Genomic DNA, 14990 nt, shown 5'->3' on the forward strand with positions numbered 1-14990 from the left:
AGATGTTAAAAATCCTGTGACAATTCTTACTTAAATCAAGGAAAATCTTTGATTTTTCTCGGTCGTATGTTCTAAGAAATTTCTTAGACCGTTGGAGGATTCCCATTCCAGGTTACCGATGAAGTCCTTCAGGTTCTTGAGTTCCGCTTTAAGTTGATTTCCACTCGGAAAGCAGAACGGTTCTGCATGCATGGTCCAGTTTGTGGAATGTTCGCTCCTTTACTAGCCACATAGATTGTTTGCTTATTCATTGTCTTCTATCTCTAGGTGAGCTAGCACCCAGAGTAGGAGGACTTTATTTTCTTTGTCTAATTTGTTCAGCTTCTCTAGGCACTCTTTAACCATAACTTCGAATTGATGGTTACTGAGTTGATCGCTTTCAGTGCTGCTTGACTATCGGATGAGATGGCTATTTCCTGTTTCCGATAGTTCCTATCTGAAGGATGCTGGGGTAGGTAGGTGCTCATCAGGGTTGCCACCCGTCCCGATTTTGTCGGGACAATCCTGATTTTGATCCAAAAGTCCCGCGTCCCTACGCAAAGCCCTAATATCCCGATTTTTATTTGTTTAATAGCCACATTTTTATTAAACAATAAAATTGTAATTTTATTAAAAAATACATATTTATTAATTTCTTGAATTTAAAAACAGTTCTTTTCCACGAATTAATTAAAATCTTAGAAATTTTAGAATTAAAAGAAGTAGATATTGATACTCTGTTTAATCAATATTTGATAATAAAAACTTGCGTAAAGGAAATTTGCCAAAAAGGATATAAAAATTATAGATAAAAAAATAAATACTTTATTTTTTTATCTATAATTTTAAAACTAGAGTAAATTATATGCCTTACCATTTCTATCTGGTATTTTTTTTGCGAAACATCCAAAACGAAAGTTTGTAATAAATTTATAGTTTACCTCTCGACGAATCCCAGATATTATCCAAATTTCAGACCTCACTTGTCCAGAATTCCCAAAAAACCTGTATGGAAACCTTTACATTTACATCCAACCAAATAACTTCCAAAATATTAAATTAACTCGTTTGGAAACTGTATAACGCTTCTCCTTACATTGTACGCTTTTGCCAGTTAAGAATTCACAACAGAGTTGAAACTGCATGACTTCCGGAAGCTATAAATTTTATTTTAAAAGTAATGTCGTAGAATTTTACTATATTCCAATGTTTTATGTATTTTGTTGAATTTTATAGGGATATATCTCAAATTCTCCAAACTCAGAACTTTAATTTCCTTCCGATTTAAAAGTAACCGGCACCATCTAGCGGAGGAATTCTGAGATCGATGCAGTGCTGCAAAAAGCAGATTTCTACTTATTTGGCTTCAATGTTGGTCGGTATAAACTATCTAAAGAGTTCTATTCACCTTACATTTTTAAAGGGCAACTATGGAGGGTTGCTACCCTCCATAAGGGTAACGTAATCAATATATATGTGATGTTCGGGACCTTTTCAAGAGAGGGCGAAATAAATGTATTTTCTATAACGTAGTACGTGCTTTTACTTGATAGATGGCACTTACTGATGAGTTTAAAATTTTTTCAAAAACTTAATCTGTTAAAAGGGCAATAAAATAAAACTAATTTTGTGAAACAGATATTTTTTCTTATTCATATTACACAATAACACTTAATACAATATTAATATAAAATACTGTTTAAAGAAGAGTAAATGTAACAAAACTAAATAAGGTAAAAGAGTATGATCAAAAAAAAAAAACAGCGTCAGCGATGGCTATGAAATAAAGATCGCTGTCATTTTCTTTGTAAATTTATATGGGATATGTCATCGATCGTCATTTCCCAGCCAACTGGCCGCCGTTTTTTTTTATCATACGGTAATTATCACTACCACGATATAGAACTCTCTATCTAGACAAGCGATGTTGGAATTATTTATTTAGAGCTACAATTGAAAATATACAGTGGCATTCAGAAATTAAGTACCCGTAGAACAAAATTATTATTAGCCTGGAATATCGTGGTTGATGGAGAATGGCGAGTGTTTTGTTTTTCTCATTCATTAACAAAGCATCTGTCTCTTAATTCAAAAGTTACTCTTAAGAGATTCATAAATTTACAGTTTTGGATTTTTAAGTCTTATTAAAAATAGTTTTTTCTAGATTAAAATGTGCAGTCAACGAAATTGTACTTTTGTGTCCTCTCATTTAACAAACCTAAATGTCTAAATTACCGAAAAATGCGACAGCACTACAACGAACATCGTACGTACATAAATATACTAAAAAAGAGTTTAACAAAATAAATGGTAATTGTTTCAAATTAATTGTTATGTCTCACTATTTTTCTTTTAGACTACGGTACTTTAAGGAAACATTAAAGAGTGAACTAAGACCTGTATGACAAATATACTGGTATAATAACAACTAATTTGACACGAGATACGACTATCTACACCCTGTTTTTAATTAATGTCTAAAATTACGAGGGTTAAGTCTATATAAGTACTTAAGAACTATAACAAAACTCTAATTAAAACCAAGAAAGTGGCACTTTATAGCTATTCCCTCGTAATATACTTATTTACAATAACTGTCCTGCCATTTATTTCGTACGGTAGGTACAATTATGTTTTAAGCACATTCAATTTTAATTTATTCACAGCAATTTTCGGGAGATTCCCTTTTTTTAAATCAACAAACATATCAAAAATATCGGTACTGCCGCTGATCTAAACCACAGCTTCAGTTCCATCAAAACTCAAATTTAAAAGCACGTCTTTGGCATTGTCTATTTGCGTTTGAAAATGTTCTTCTGTCGTCGATGTGATCAGGGGAGTGGATGATGGTGTGATCACTTGAGTATGATTTTGGAGTATGTCTTTGAAGGACTGCTGCGTAGAGGGCTCGACCAGGGCAGTTGAGGTGGCAGAACTCTTTGAATCGCTCTCTATGCTGGAATTCGAACTTTGACTATGGGTATGACCGCTGCTGGTTCTTTGGTAGTTCCTATTGGTCCTCCCGTCCTCGCTTTTTGGACCGGTGTTCTTGTGTTCGGCAGCCTCTGCGTTTGATATGTTGTCGATCTTCTTCCACTTCGTTCTGCGGTTTTGGAACCAAATTTTTACCTAGAAAAAAAAAGAATTATGTGAATTAAAACAAAAAAAAACCGGATGGGTTGTTTACTTTCGCAATATTTTAAACGCTATTACCTCTGACATATGATTTACTTAACAGGTTATTCCTGTGTGAAATCCTACTTCTATTCAGTAAATAAACACGCGAGTAATCGTTAATTAAATTTTAATTAAATACCTATTATTGCAATGCGCGAAAAGCTTCAGTGGCTGTAACTAAATTGAACCTTTTTAGCAGGACTACAAATTAAATTTGTAATTAAAATAATTTTCGCCCCTATTATTTTTATGCGTGGCGGCAAATGTTTTTATCGGCTCTTAGTATTTGCGCGTTTATTTTATTAAGCATCGGGCCAATCAAATTACGGGACAGTTAACAGGATTTAGATCTGGCTTTTTACAATTAAAATCGGAGCGTTTCGCCCGGAGCCACAGACTGATGGTCGTATTAGCGGCATCATCCACGTCTGCTAAGAATTTTATTTGCATAAATCATATTTCCTCAAATAAAGTCAGATTGGCCGTTGTTCAATCGATTTTAGTTTTATTTCGCAGAGTATTTTTAAATGAAATCGATCAGATTACTTGACGTTAAGTTTAAATATGCATTTTCTATTTCTAGAAAATGTAGAATGTAAAATGTTTAGAGGGGGAGTTAATCACCGCGACCTTACAGATCTATTGTGTGTTCCCCTTTCTTGAGTTATAACGAGCTAAATCTCATCATAGTCTCAGGGCTTTAACAAAAGCCAGTATCTGAGACGGCTGCATAGAGGCCAGCTCTCCATCCTCGACATCAGCCGTACCAAAGTTCATGGCATGAATGGTCTTCCTCTCGACTCACTCAGTGATGGTGTTGTGGTGTTTCCCCATTTTCCCCACAGAATCTGCATTCGTCGTTGTTTCTCAGCTTCAGCCTACTGAGGTGTCCGTTGAGGAGACAGTATCCTGTTAGAAACCCCGTGAAAATTCTGAGAAACTTTTTTGAGTGTCTTAGACCGTTGGAGGACTCCCATTCCAGGTTACGGATGGAGTCTTCCAGATTCTTCAGTTCCGCTTTTAGTTGGTTTCCGCTTGGAAAACAGAACATTTTAGAAAATCTCGTGACCATCCGAAGATTGTTCTTAAATCTTTGATTTTTCTCCGTAGTAAGCCCTGAGAAATGTTTTCGAGTGTCTTAGACCGTTGGAAGACTCCCATTCCAGGTTATGGATAAAGCCTTTGTTGTTGGTTTCCACTTGGGAAGCAGAAGGGTTCTGGTCCAGTTAGTGGAGTGGCTCCTTTTCTAGCTAGATCGTCTGCTTTTACATTATCTTCTTTCCTTTTGTGGGCTAGCACCCAGACTTTATTTTCATTGCCCAATTTTCAGCTTCTCTAAATTGACGGTTACTGAGTTGATCGCTCGCTGCTTGATTATCGAATACGATAGCTAATTTTCTATCAAGAAAAGGTCCTTATTTTACTGTAAAAAAAAACTTCTATTTCAGTATACCACTTATTTAGAAGTTATTAAACTAAGAATCTAAATGTGAAAAAGTTTTTGTGTTGCGGGAAATGCTTTTATGTTAATTAGTAAACAAAAATACGAAACTGAGACTCCACGAAGGGGTTATATCCACATGCTGTAACAGTGGATAATAGGTTGGAATTATAATTAGCGCGACTGAAGCATTAAACGGTAGCGGGGGTTGTAATTGATCAATAGCACATCAAGGGGTGGCAGGACTGTACTCCACGACGGAAGATAAAATTTCGATCCATAAATTATCCTCTCATCCCTTTAATTTCCATTTTTATACGTTACACTATAGGCACAAAATAAATACATAAACCTCCTAAGACGAACAAAAAAGCATACATATTGCAGAACGCAGAAAAAGAACGGTAATATGCCGGAAGACAGCCCTGAACGAAAGTTTTTGCAGTGCTGTATTTCTACCTTGTCAAGAGGGTTCTAACTCATTTAAATTTTAGGCCGTGTTATATTGGGGAGCTATTAAAATTGGTGGGGCTCTCTGTTCTCTGCCCCAGGCACGTTTCTATATTTAATTTAATATCAACAATAATTATGCTTGTGTCCCATACCGTTTTTTTTAAAGACTGCTCTATAGAGGATTTAACAATGCGCGCTATATGAGAGGGAAATCAAAGATTTTCCTTGATTTAAGTAAGAACAATCTTCGGATTATCACGGGGTTTTTAACAGGACACTGTCTCCTCAATGAACACTTCAGTAGATACAATGGCGAATGCAGATTCTGTGGGAAAACTGGGGAAACACCAGAACACCTCGTCACTGAGTGCTCCGAGAGGATAACTATTCGTGCCATAAATTTTGGTACGACTGATATCGGGGATAAAGAACTAACATCTGAAAAACCGTCTCAGATACTGGCTTCTGTCAAATCCCTGAGACTCTATGATAAGATATAACTCAAAAACGTCTAAAAAAATCTATATAAGTTATTAAATCGTTTCTAAACATTTAAACGGTGCCAGTGATCGATTCTGGTTAATGGTGAAGTTAGGATGATAAATGAAGATTAAATTTGAACTAGAATTCAGTCGGGTAAATCATCATTAAGATAAATAAAGGGAATTGTTCGCACGAGTCCTCAAATCAATAGCTAAACGCTGCGAATAATGCAAGCGATGCATAACGCGAGATAACAATCCTACAGTAGGGCTATAAACTGGCTGCCAATGACAGGGTTAGACTGGGAAGATTGCTGCCACACAATGTGAAATGTTAGCTATAATCATGTAATAAATCTATAATCGGAAAACAATTCTCCATCGTGTCCTGGTGCATAGACAAATTTGTGTTAAAAAATAACTACTTACTGTTCGTCCAGAATAATAAATTATTTTTGTTAGCCACATAAAATCTTTTCGCAGGCATTTTTAAATGAGAAACGTTACAGTGTATTTTGTGATTCATGGCAAAATGCTTGTAAAGATGCTTTAGAGCTGAAGGAAACATTGAAAACATGACTTGAAATGAATTTATGGAGCTGCTGTTTTAAAGAAAATGTTTCGGAAGCAAAAAAATAGTTCTTCTAATTGAACTGTTATTTTTGAAAGTGGTATAACTAAATCCAATTTAAAAAATAAATGATTAAATGGTAATTTCAGTAAGATATAGACACATTCTTTCCATATTTAAAATCTTACATTCAATGGAGTAAATACGTTGGATGAGGTTTAAAAAGAATGAACCGCAAAATTTTTTTATAAATTTAGTATGAAAAAAATGCTCCATTTAAAACAATTTTTTTATTTGGAAAAAAAAGAACCAAATGCTGAGGCAAAATTAATATATTACCACTTTAAGGTGCGTTTACAGCGGCTGCGCCGCGCAATTCATTTTTTCAACATATACTTTTATGCGCGCTAAAAAAATACACTTCAAAAGTACATGTTAAAAAAATGTTTTGGCGCGGCGCGGAGCCGCTGTGAACGCACCTTTATATGTTAACAAAAAAATGCAAAACCTTAAATATCTCGATACATTGAAAAATGGGCTTATACCACTTTTAAAAATAACAGCTCAATTAAACTATTCCCTTGAGTTTAATATTATAAAATTAACTTCTTGGAGAGCATAATAATTGGAGGAGACGTATCAAAATATTATATTTGCCTTATTTGCTGAATAGTTTTGTTGTACTTGTACAACATAAACGTATTTGTTTGATTCCAGTCAATTATGAAACTAACTTAACTTACGTGATGGCGTTTGGAAGCTCGTATTAGCGTACATGGTTAGTCAAATATTGATATTGATGTTCGCGCTACACAATGTAAAATCCACTAAATGTAATAAAGGAATCTCTTCTAAATTGCTAATAAATTTCCTGTAATTTCCGCAGGAAGAATAATAAAATAAAATATTAAATTGACCATTCCTTTTAATTTAAGTGCATTAGTAAAATAGTTGTTTCGTGCTAGAGCTAGAGCACTTGACACTCTTTAATTTAGTACAAATCGAAGAGACGAGCCAGGATGGCTTACTTAAAGCAAATCAAAGAATGATTTATCTAAATTTAATACATTTTATACGTGCGAAATGAAGGAACATTTAGAGGCGGGCTAACATTAATTAAATCTCGGCAGGCACGAGATTCCTGTTCAAGTGACTTTTTGCACGACTCTCCTGCAAATCTGCTTTTCTATACTTTAACTTTTCAAAATAACAGTTAATTCCTTTCTAACGCCAATTAAAATAAACTTGAATTTACAATCCCGATGATACACTGGAAAAACAAAATTGCTGAGTGGCAAATTTTTTCGAGTGTCTTAGACTGTTGAAGGATTTTTTTTTGTTTTGATTTGATATACCGGGAAAAAATATGCTAAGCTCTGTACTGTAAGATTAGCAAGATAATTAATTTCATTTCTGATTCACTGAGAAAGCAATGTTGCTTCCTCTAGTAACTTCTTTCATTAAATTTCAGGCCTATATTACAGGACCTTCAGTTTTGTAAGTTATTAAAGTTTTATACTATGAGAAAAGAGACACTGAGAAAAAAACACTAATCTTTGAACTGAATCTACACCAGCTTCACTTTCATAAACATTTTCACTAAAATGACAAATACACGATTTTAATTTAGCACTAATATTCAAAATATGCTTTGGAGATCCTTCTTCAATAGATTTTTTCTGAATGCACCATTAAAATAGAGCTGAAGGATGATTGCAAAATTATTTCTATTTTAGAGCCGCACTCAGAATATATACTTCATTTATACTTTGAACGAGATGTGTTTAAAAAACCGCATAACCTACCGACTAAAACAGCGAACGGGAGACATAATCGCGGCCGGAAAGTTCGCTGACCCCGGCTCGTGTTCGGCAGTGTTCAAGATGTAACGAGCATAGTCGCATCATCACCCTGAAGAAATATTTTTATTTTTAGCGTTACCTATAAAACTCGACCAATAAATACACACATTAAATCATAATTATTTGAATAAATTTACTGAGCATTTTAATTTATTACAGGAAATCTCAGTGACTTTTTTAAATAAAAAGGCATTACAATATTTTGAAGGGATGCGACGCATCACCCGCATCAGTGGAAAAGCTTCGTCGCTGTAAGATACCTAAATATAATTACCCTGAATGAAAATTCCTGCGGGGTGTAATTGGAAACGGAAGAAAAGCTAGTGCGAAAATTCCCTCAGTTTTCCCGTTCCTCCTGGAGGAAGGGAAACAAGCGTTCCGCTATTCGGCGATGATGATACATTACATAGCTTACTAAGTGGTCTGTTAGTATTGTGTCAACGCAGTTACTCGTTTGGCCGCCAGAGTGCACGATATATCGCTCAATAAATTACAGAAACCGTCCTTGTCTAACTCACGGCGTTCGCTCGAAACGTTTAGGCTAAACGATGCCGTTGCACAGGCCCTGATTTCGCCCTATTCGCGTTTTAATTGGGCCCCGAGATATGCGATCTAGACTCAATCATTACATCGACTTCAATCAGATACAAAAACGATTTTCAGCTCATTTCGTTTACCTTTCGCTTTAACAGCTTTCACATAAAATATTTATAGACACCCTGTATATCTGATAATATAACTTTTTTTAATTATTATCTATGAAAAATGGCATAACGTGAAAAAATGCCAAGACCAAGACCGCAAGACTTTTTTGGTCTTTCTTTTTCTAATATAATATATGATAACAATCGATATACAGGGTCCGGCAACAGTGCTTTGGGCTTCTGTAGCTCCTAGAATAAAAAACTTTGGAATTTTTTTGGAAGTGCAAACCCAAAGTATGTACTAGGCTGTATTTCAGGAAAATATTTTAACATCTACAGGGTGGCTTAAAAAAGTGTGAGTGGATCGGAATGATTTTTTTTAAATGGAACACACCGTATATTTTTGCATTTTTAGCTTCCTTACAGATTATTTTACATAATCCGGAGATATGAGTAAATATATTTCGATAGTTTCAGAGATATTAATAAATAAATAAAAAATACAATTACAAGAACTGTCCTGAAATCAAAACTATATTAGGTATTTACTTTAGATGGTCTATACTTACTCTGCTATAAACATCGCAATCTTATATCATACAGGGTGTACAAATTTTTACGCCAAACTTTCTAAAATATAAAATAATTTTTCTTGTTATTTTTTTAACCGGAACACCCTGTATGTTATTTTTTTTATTAGATGGTTTCACAGATACTCGCGGTATTATTTCATATATGCTCTTTCAACGGTAAAATACGAGAGAAAAATCATTGAGTGGTTTTGATAAAAATTTACTGTGGAAAATGCCATAAGAGATATAAAACCGCGAATATCTGCGAAAGAGTTAAAAATTGTGAAATACTCTAAATATAAAAATATTCATTTTTTAATTCTCCATGTATTAAAAAAATAAAATACAGGGTGTTTCATTAAAAAAAAAACGAAGAAAAATTATCGTAGTCTTAACATCGTGTATGATTTAAGATTACGATATTTAAAGCAAAGTAAGTACAAATCATCGAAAGTAAATACCTAATATAGTTTTGAATACAAGACTGTTCTTGTATTTTTAATATTTTTTTTTAAAAAAGGCTAAAAAAGTGAAAGTAAAGTAAAGATTTCAGTTAACGTCTTCTTTTTGCTGCCAGGGCTAATCTGGAAGGGGCCTACTGTGTTTACGCGGAATCCGAACCGCCGTCCTCGGCCATATCATGGTCAATGGCCTACCGACTTGGCAAGTGTCTAAATCGACTTTTACTCACGAGATATCCGATCTCATCCGGCCTCGAACCGGCGTGAATGAGCAGTGTGTGTCAATAGATTTTACACTTTTGCCTTTTCTGGACAACAGCACGATACAGAGTTTCGAACCGGTCACCCGTCCATCCACTAGTATCGCCTTACGTCGCTTAACTTCGGTGTTCTAATGGGAACCGGTGTTTCGACGTAGCAGGGCCGTTGCAAAGGCTAAAAAATATATATTTTCTATTTCTTTATTAATATCTCTGAAACTATCGAAAATATCTTAGGATTGTAAAGTGATCTGTAGGAAAGCCAAAATGCAATAATATATGGTGTGTTTATTGATCGTGGTATTAAAAAAATACCACGATCCACTCACACTTTTTTGAGCCACTTTGTAGAAGTTAAAATATTTTCTTGAAATACATCCTAGAACATACTTTAGGTTTGCAATTAAACAAAATTCCTAAGTTTTGTATTCACAGATGCCAGACACACTATTGCCGGACCCTATATAGAATATAAGTAACTTACGATACATCGATAATTATCGAAATATCGATAAGTGTAAATCGCCCATCTCTATCTGTAAATAAAAAGACATAAGTATGCAATAATAATTTTTAAATTTATGAAAAAGTGCGTACGTATAAAGAAGATTACGCACACAGCGGCAATTTTATTTTATTAAATTAAAACGTCAAAAGTAAATCCTATTTGGAGCATTTGCTTTTTATGACAGTGTAACTGAAATTAATTTAATAATGATAATTAATTTTGCATTGTTATAAATTTAAAACAAACATTTACAAAATAGTAATGCATTATAATTTGAACAGTAAAAACGGATCGAATAATTAATTATGTAAATTTTTGGGCATTGTGTATTATGGTCTATTAAGTAAATATTCAAATGTGCAGAAGTGGCGGTATATGTTTAAATAATGACTGTTATTAATATGCATTTTATGTAAAAGTAATCGTTTATTTCCGCCTTTTTAATTCAATTCGAAATCTCGTTTAACGAAATGACGGTCGAATGATTTTTTTTTCGTAAATGTAAAACGCACCCCCAAATATTCGCTACAGAATTCGAATAATACCCACGTAAAAAGTCAACGATTTATTTTTTATTGGCTATAAATTCACATATTCATTCAGAACCATTTTTTCCCTGGCAATTAACAAACACAAATTAAATAACCATTTTTTCTATTAATATATATGCATTTTTATTTTATCGTTCCCATAGCACTAAATTCCACAAAGTAGCTGCTAAACGATATAGATAAATAGTAATTCTCAGAAAGCTAAAGGCGTAATATAATATATTCTTATATTCTTAAGTTCGAGGAATTCAGTAAAATAAAGCTTACCTGCTTACAAGCAAAATTACATTTAATTTTAATTAACAAAAGTTATTAACAAACTTTGCTTGTTAATAGTTGATTGAACTGTTTGTTTTTAATGAATCTTTAACATTCCCACAATAAAGCAATTTTTTAAATATACAAGGAAAACCAAAGTATGTTTATAATATTTCATCAGTAATTACAACAATAAATTAAAGCAAATATAATTAAACAGGTCATGAAATTTCGAGAGATCTTTATTGTACTGCTGAAACTTAAAAGCAGTTGTATTGGCTGAATTTAAATAAACAGTATTTAAGTTGCGCTTAACAGATATTAAGTGTAGTTGGGAGATAAAATAATTAATTTCCTTAATTGTGAACAGGAGGAGTGCACAAAAGCTAAATGAATGTTTCAAGTAGCGAATGAAATAATTACGGTGTACGCCAATGCTGGCGAGGAATTTTCAACAAAGACTTTTTGAATAGCATTTTTATGAGTATATAAATCGAGGAGTTGATAGTAATATTAAGCGCGGATTCACGAGGGTTTTAAATAAATGACAGACAGGGTAAATTTCGAGGGTTTACGCCGGAGCTGCACGAGCCAGACTTTGTTCAATTCACCGAGCTCAGATATTTTAGAGACTCCACTTCTCTCATTATTCAACACTTTAATCCATATAAACTTCCCAATATTGACAGATACCTCAAAGAATTAAATTTTTAGAAAAACTAATACTGTTTTCCTAAAAACTCTTTGTATATTTGAAAAGTACATAAAATTTCCAACAAGAGTTGTAGAACCTTTAATTTTATTCTTATGTTTAATTTTTTTTTATAAAATAGCTCAAAAACAAGGATCCAAAAAAATAGTTTTCTCACAAATCCAAGAATTCTAGGCCTTTAAATGTATAAATATTCTGAATCAACATAAAATTTCTTACAAATCCTGAAATTTTCATAATTTTATGACTATGAATTCTAAATTTTTAAAGCCTTTGAAATTGGCATTTTCCGACTTTTTTCCATACATATAGTCCTGAAAAATGGAGATTTTCGTTATATCACCGATTTTGCTAAAAACGCTGCTATTTACTAATTAAAAGGCGAAGTACGAAAATATAGACCATTGTAGTTTTACGAGAACCGTAATGAATATAGTAGACATTTTACATCATCATCAAAAATAGCTGAAAAACAAGAGACGCCAAAAATTAATTTTCTTACAAAGCCAAGAGATCTAAGCCTTTAAAGGTGTATATATGCGGAATCCACATAAAATTCCCTACAAATCCTGAAATTTTCATAATTTTATGACTATAATTTCTAAATTTCTAAGACCTCTGAATATGTGTTAAAAAATAGCCAAAAATTGAAATTTTTTGACTTTCTGCCAATTTTCTTAAAACTGCTGTTATTTACTAATTAAAAGGCGTAGAATAAGAAAATATAGGCCATTGTAATCTTACGAGAACAATAATGGATGTAAGAGGCGTTTTAACCGTTATAAAAAATAGCTCAAAACAAGGGTCCAAAAAATTAATTTTCTCGGAAAACCAAGATATCTAAGTCATTAAAGGTGTATATATTCTAAATCTACATAAAATTTCCTACAAATTTTGAAATTTTCATAATTGTATTGCCTACGTTTACTATTTTTATAAGGCATTTGAAATAGCCAAAAATTCCGCCTTTTTCGATATTTTGATTTGCTAAAAATGCTGTTATTTACTAATTAAAAGGCGTAGAATAAGAAAATATAGGCCACTATAGACTTGAAGGAGAACATTAATGGATGTAGGATGCGTTTCAACCATCATGAAAAATAGTTCAAAACAAGGGTCCAAAAAATAATTTTCTAACAAAACCAAGATACCGAAGCCTCTAAATGTGCATATATTCTGAGTCTAGACATAACATTTCCTACAAATTCCAAAATGTTCATAATTTAATGACGATGATAATAAAGAACATAAAATTGACTGTAAAAACTGTAAATTTCATAATTTTATTGTTGTTTTGAGTGGGATAAAAAATAATTAAAAATATTTATTTTTAAAGAGTAAGGTTTGTAAATAAGAGGTACACTGTCGTTTAAAGCATAGGAAATTTTGAACTGTCCAAGTATTGGCTCCTCTGTTAATTTTACAGATTTTTTTCAAATAAGTCCAAAATATCCGAGTAATTTTACTTGAAAATTTCTAAAAAAAATCTTTTTGCTTAAATTTTGAGAACCACAGGATCGTTTTTGGATTTTCTCTGTTGAAAATTAGATCTACTACCTATGTTGCCATAATATCAAGAAATTATGTTTTTCAACTAAAAATTAAAAAAAAATCCAAAATATTTTTCAAAAAAAAAATACTACCCCTAAAAATATTTGCACTTATTTAAGACTCCTGTATGGGTAACATTATTTGGATAGTTTAAAATTTGCATGGGATCCTATGTTTCCAGCAACGATATACCACCCGGTATAGCGCGTTCTAATTGTAAAAGCTCGTTGCTAACCTTTCAATGTGGAGTTTCACGGGCGAGGGAAGGAAAATAACGTTATGCTTGTTAAGCGGCTGTTTCTTCGTCGAACTCTTTTTCAGTTTTATTTGGTTAATATTGAGTTATGGATTTCGTACAGCCGAAGTGTATTAAATGTTTTTCGATAGCTACCAAAAAGAAATCAACAATTCCATCGCCCTAATCGTTACAGTCTTCCTTTCCCCTCCAGTCCATTATCTCGTTTCCACTCCGACAAGACGAGATGTTTAAACGAATGCCCCGCTCGCATTTAATTAGTTTTAAAATTTAATTCGCTCGTATCGCTATAATATATTTATACACAATTCAATTGGCACGCATAAAATTTAATCATTGCTCAAACACTATATATTAATTCGAGAGGTAATAAGTTAATTTTATTAATATTTTATTACCTAATATAAATATCGCGTTTTATACTCGCATTAAAAACGAACATTACCGCAAAAACGAGGCATTTACATATTTTGACTAATTCGCGTTACACAGCGCTCGGAAAATAATATTTCGTTTATTCAAAACAAACCAAAAAAAAAAGGAGCGTATATATACGAACTCCTACAAATGTTTCCGTAAATGCACGGAAAATTCTCCCCGAGGATATTCAGCCAAATCTTTAGATGTTTTCAAACATTAAGCAGAATGACACAATAATCGTCTAAAAATTACAAAAACAGTAATGGGGCTTACACAACGTTAAAAATAAAGAAGCTAATGTTTATTCCCTTTTTTCATTTAGGGCCTTTCGGAAAACACAATAAATCTGCTGGATTTTCTCGTGTTTCACAGATCAGAAAATACAAAAGCCACCGTCAGAAGCACTTGTAAAAGAAGTTTTATATAATTATAATAAATTTATATTATTTTCCGCATGATAGAATAGAAACGGCCATAAGAAAAATGCATTTTACGTAGAAGCAGAATTTTTTTACAAAAAAAAACAATCATACATCAAACTTAACTCATAGATGCTTTTAACAATTCTAACCCCAAAACAGCACTCAAAGAACGAAATTCTTAGAAAAAGCAAAACAATATCTCTAAAAACTATTTATATATTTAAAAACTACATAAACTTTTCTATAAGTAAAATTTATAGTAATATTCCTATGTTTAGTATATTTTCAAAGCAGCGAAAAAGAAAACAATCAATATTCGTCGATTTTTCAACATTTTTCCATACCGATTTTGTTAAAACTGCTGTTATTTACTAATTAAAAGGGGTAGACTATGAAAATATATGCCATTG

The 14990-nt window shown here is 32.7% G+C and overlaps 1 protein-coding gene across 1 annotated transcript in view; it reads right to left on the minus strand.

The window, feature by feature from the left end:
• Positions 1 to 1850: 1850 nt before the first annotated feature.
• The window catches only part of LOC115876893 (transcription factor LBX1), a 42679-nt gene continuing 29539 nt past the window's right edge, over positions 1851 to 14990 (minus strand). The window contains exon 4 of the mRNA XM_030892927.1: positions 1851 to 3108. Within this exon, the coding sequence (XP_030748787.1) occupies positions 2713 to 3108 (396 nt within the window). The 3' untranslated portion in view covers positions 1851 to 2712. The remainder of the gene's footprint in view (positions 3109 to 14990) is intronic.

The sequence above is a fragment of the Sitophilus oryzae genome, unplaced genomic scaffold, assembly GCF_002938485.1.
Source record: "Sitophilus oryzae breed Bouriz unplaced genomic scaffold, Soryzae_2.0 scaffold_1440_pilon_pilon, whole genome shotgun sequence".
NCBI classification, from domain to species: Eukaryota; Metazoa; Arthropoda; class Insecta; order Coleoptera; family Curculionidae; genus Sitophilus; species Sitophilus oryzae.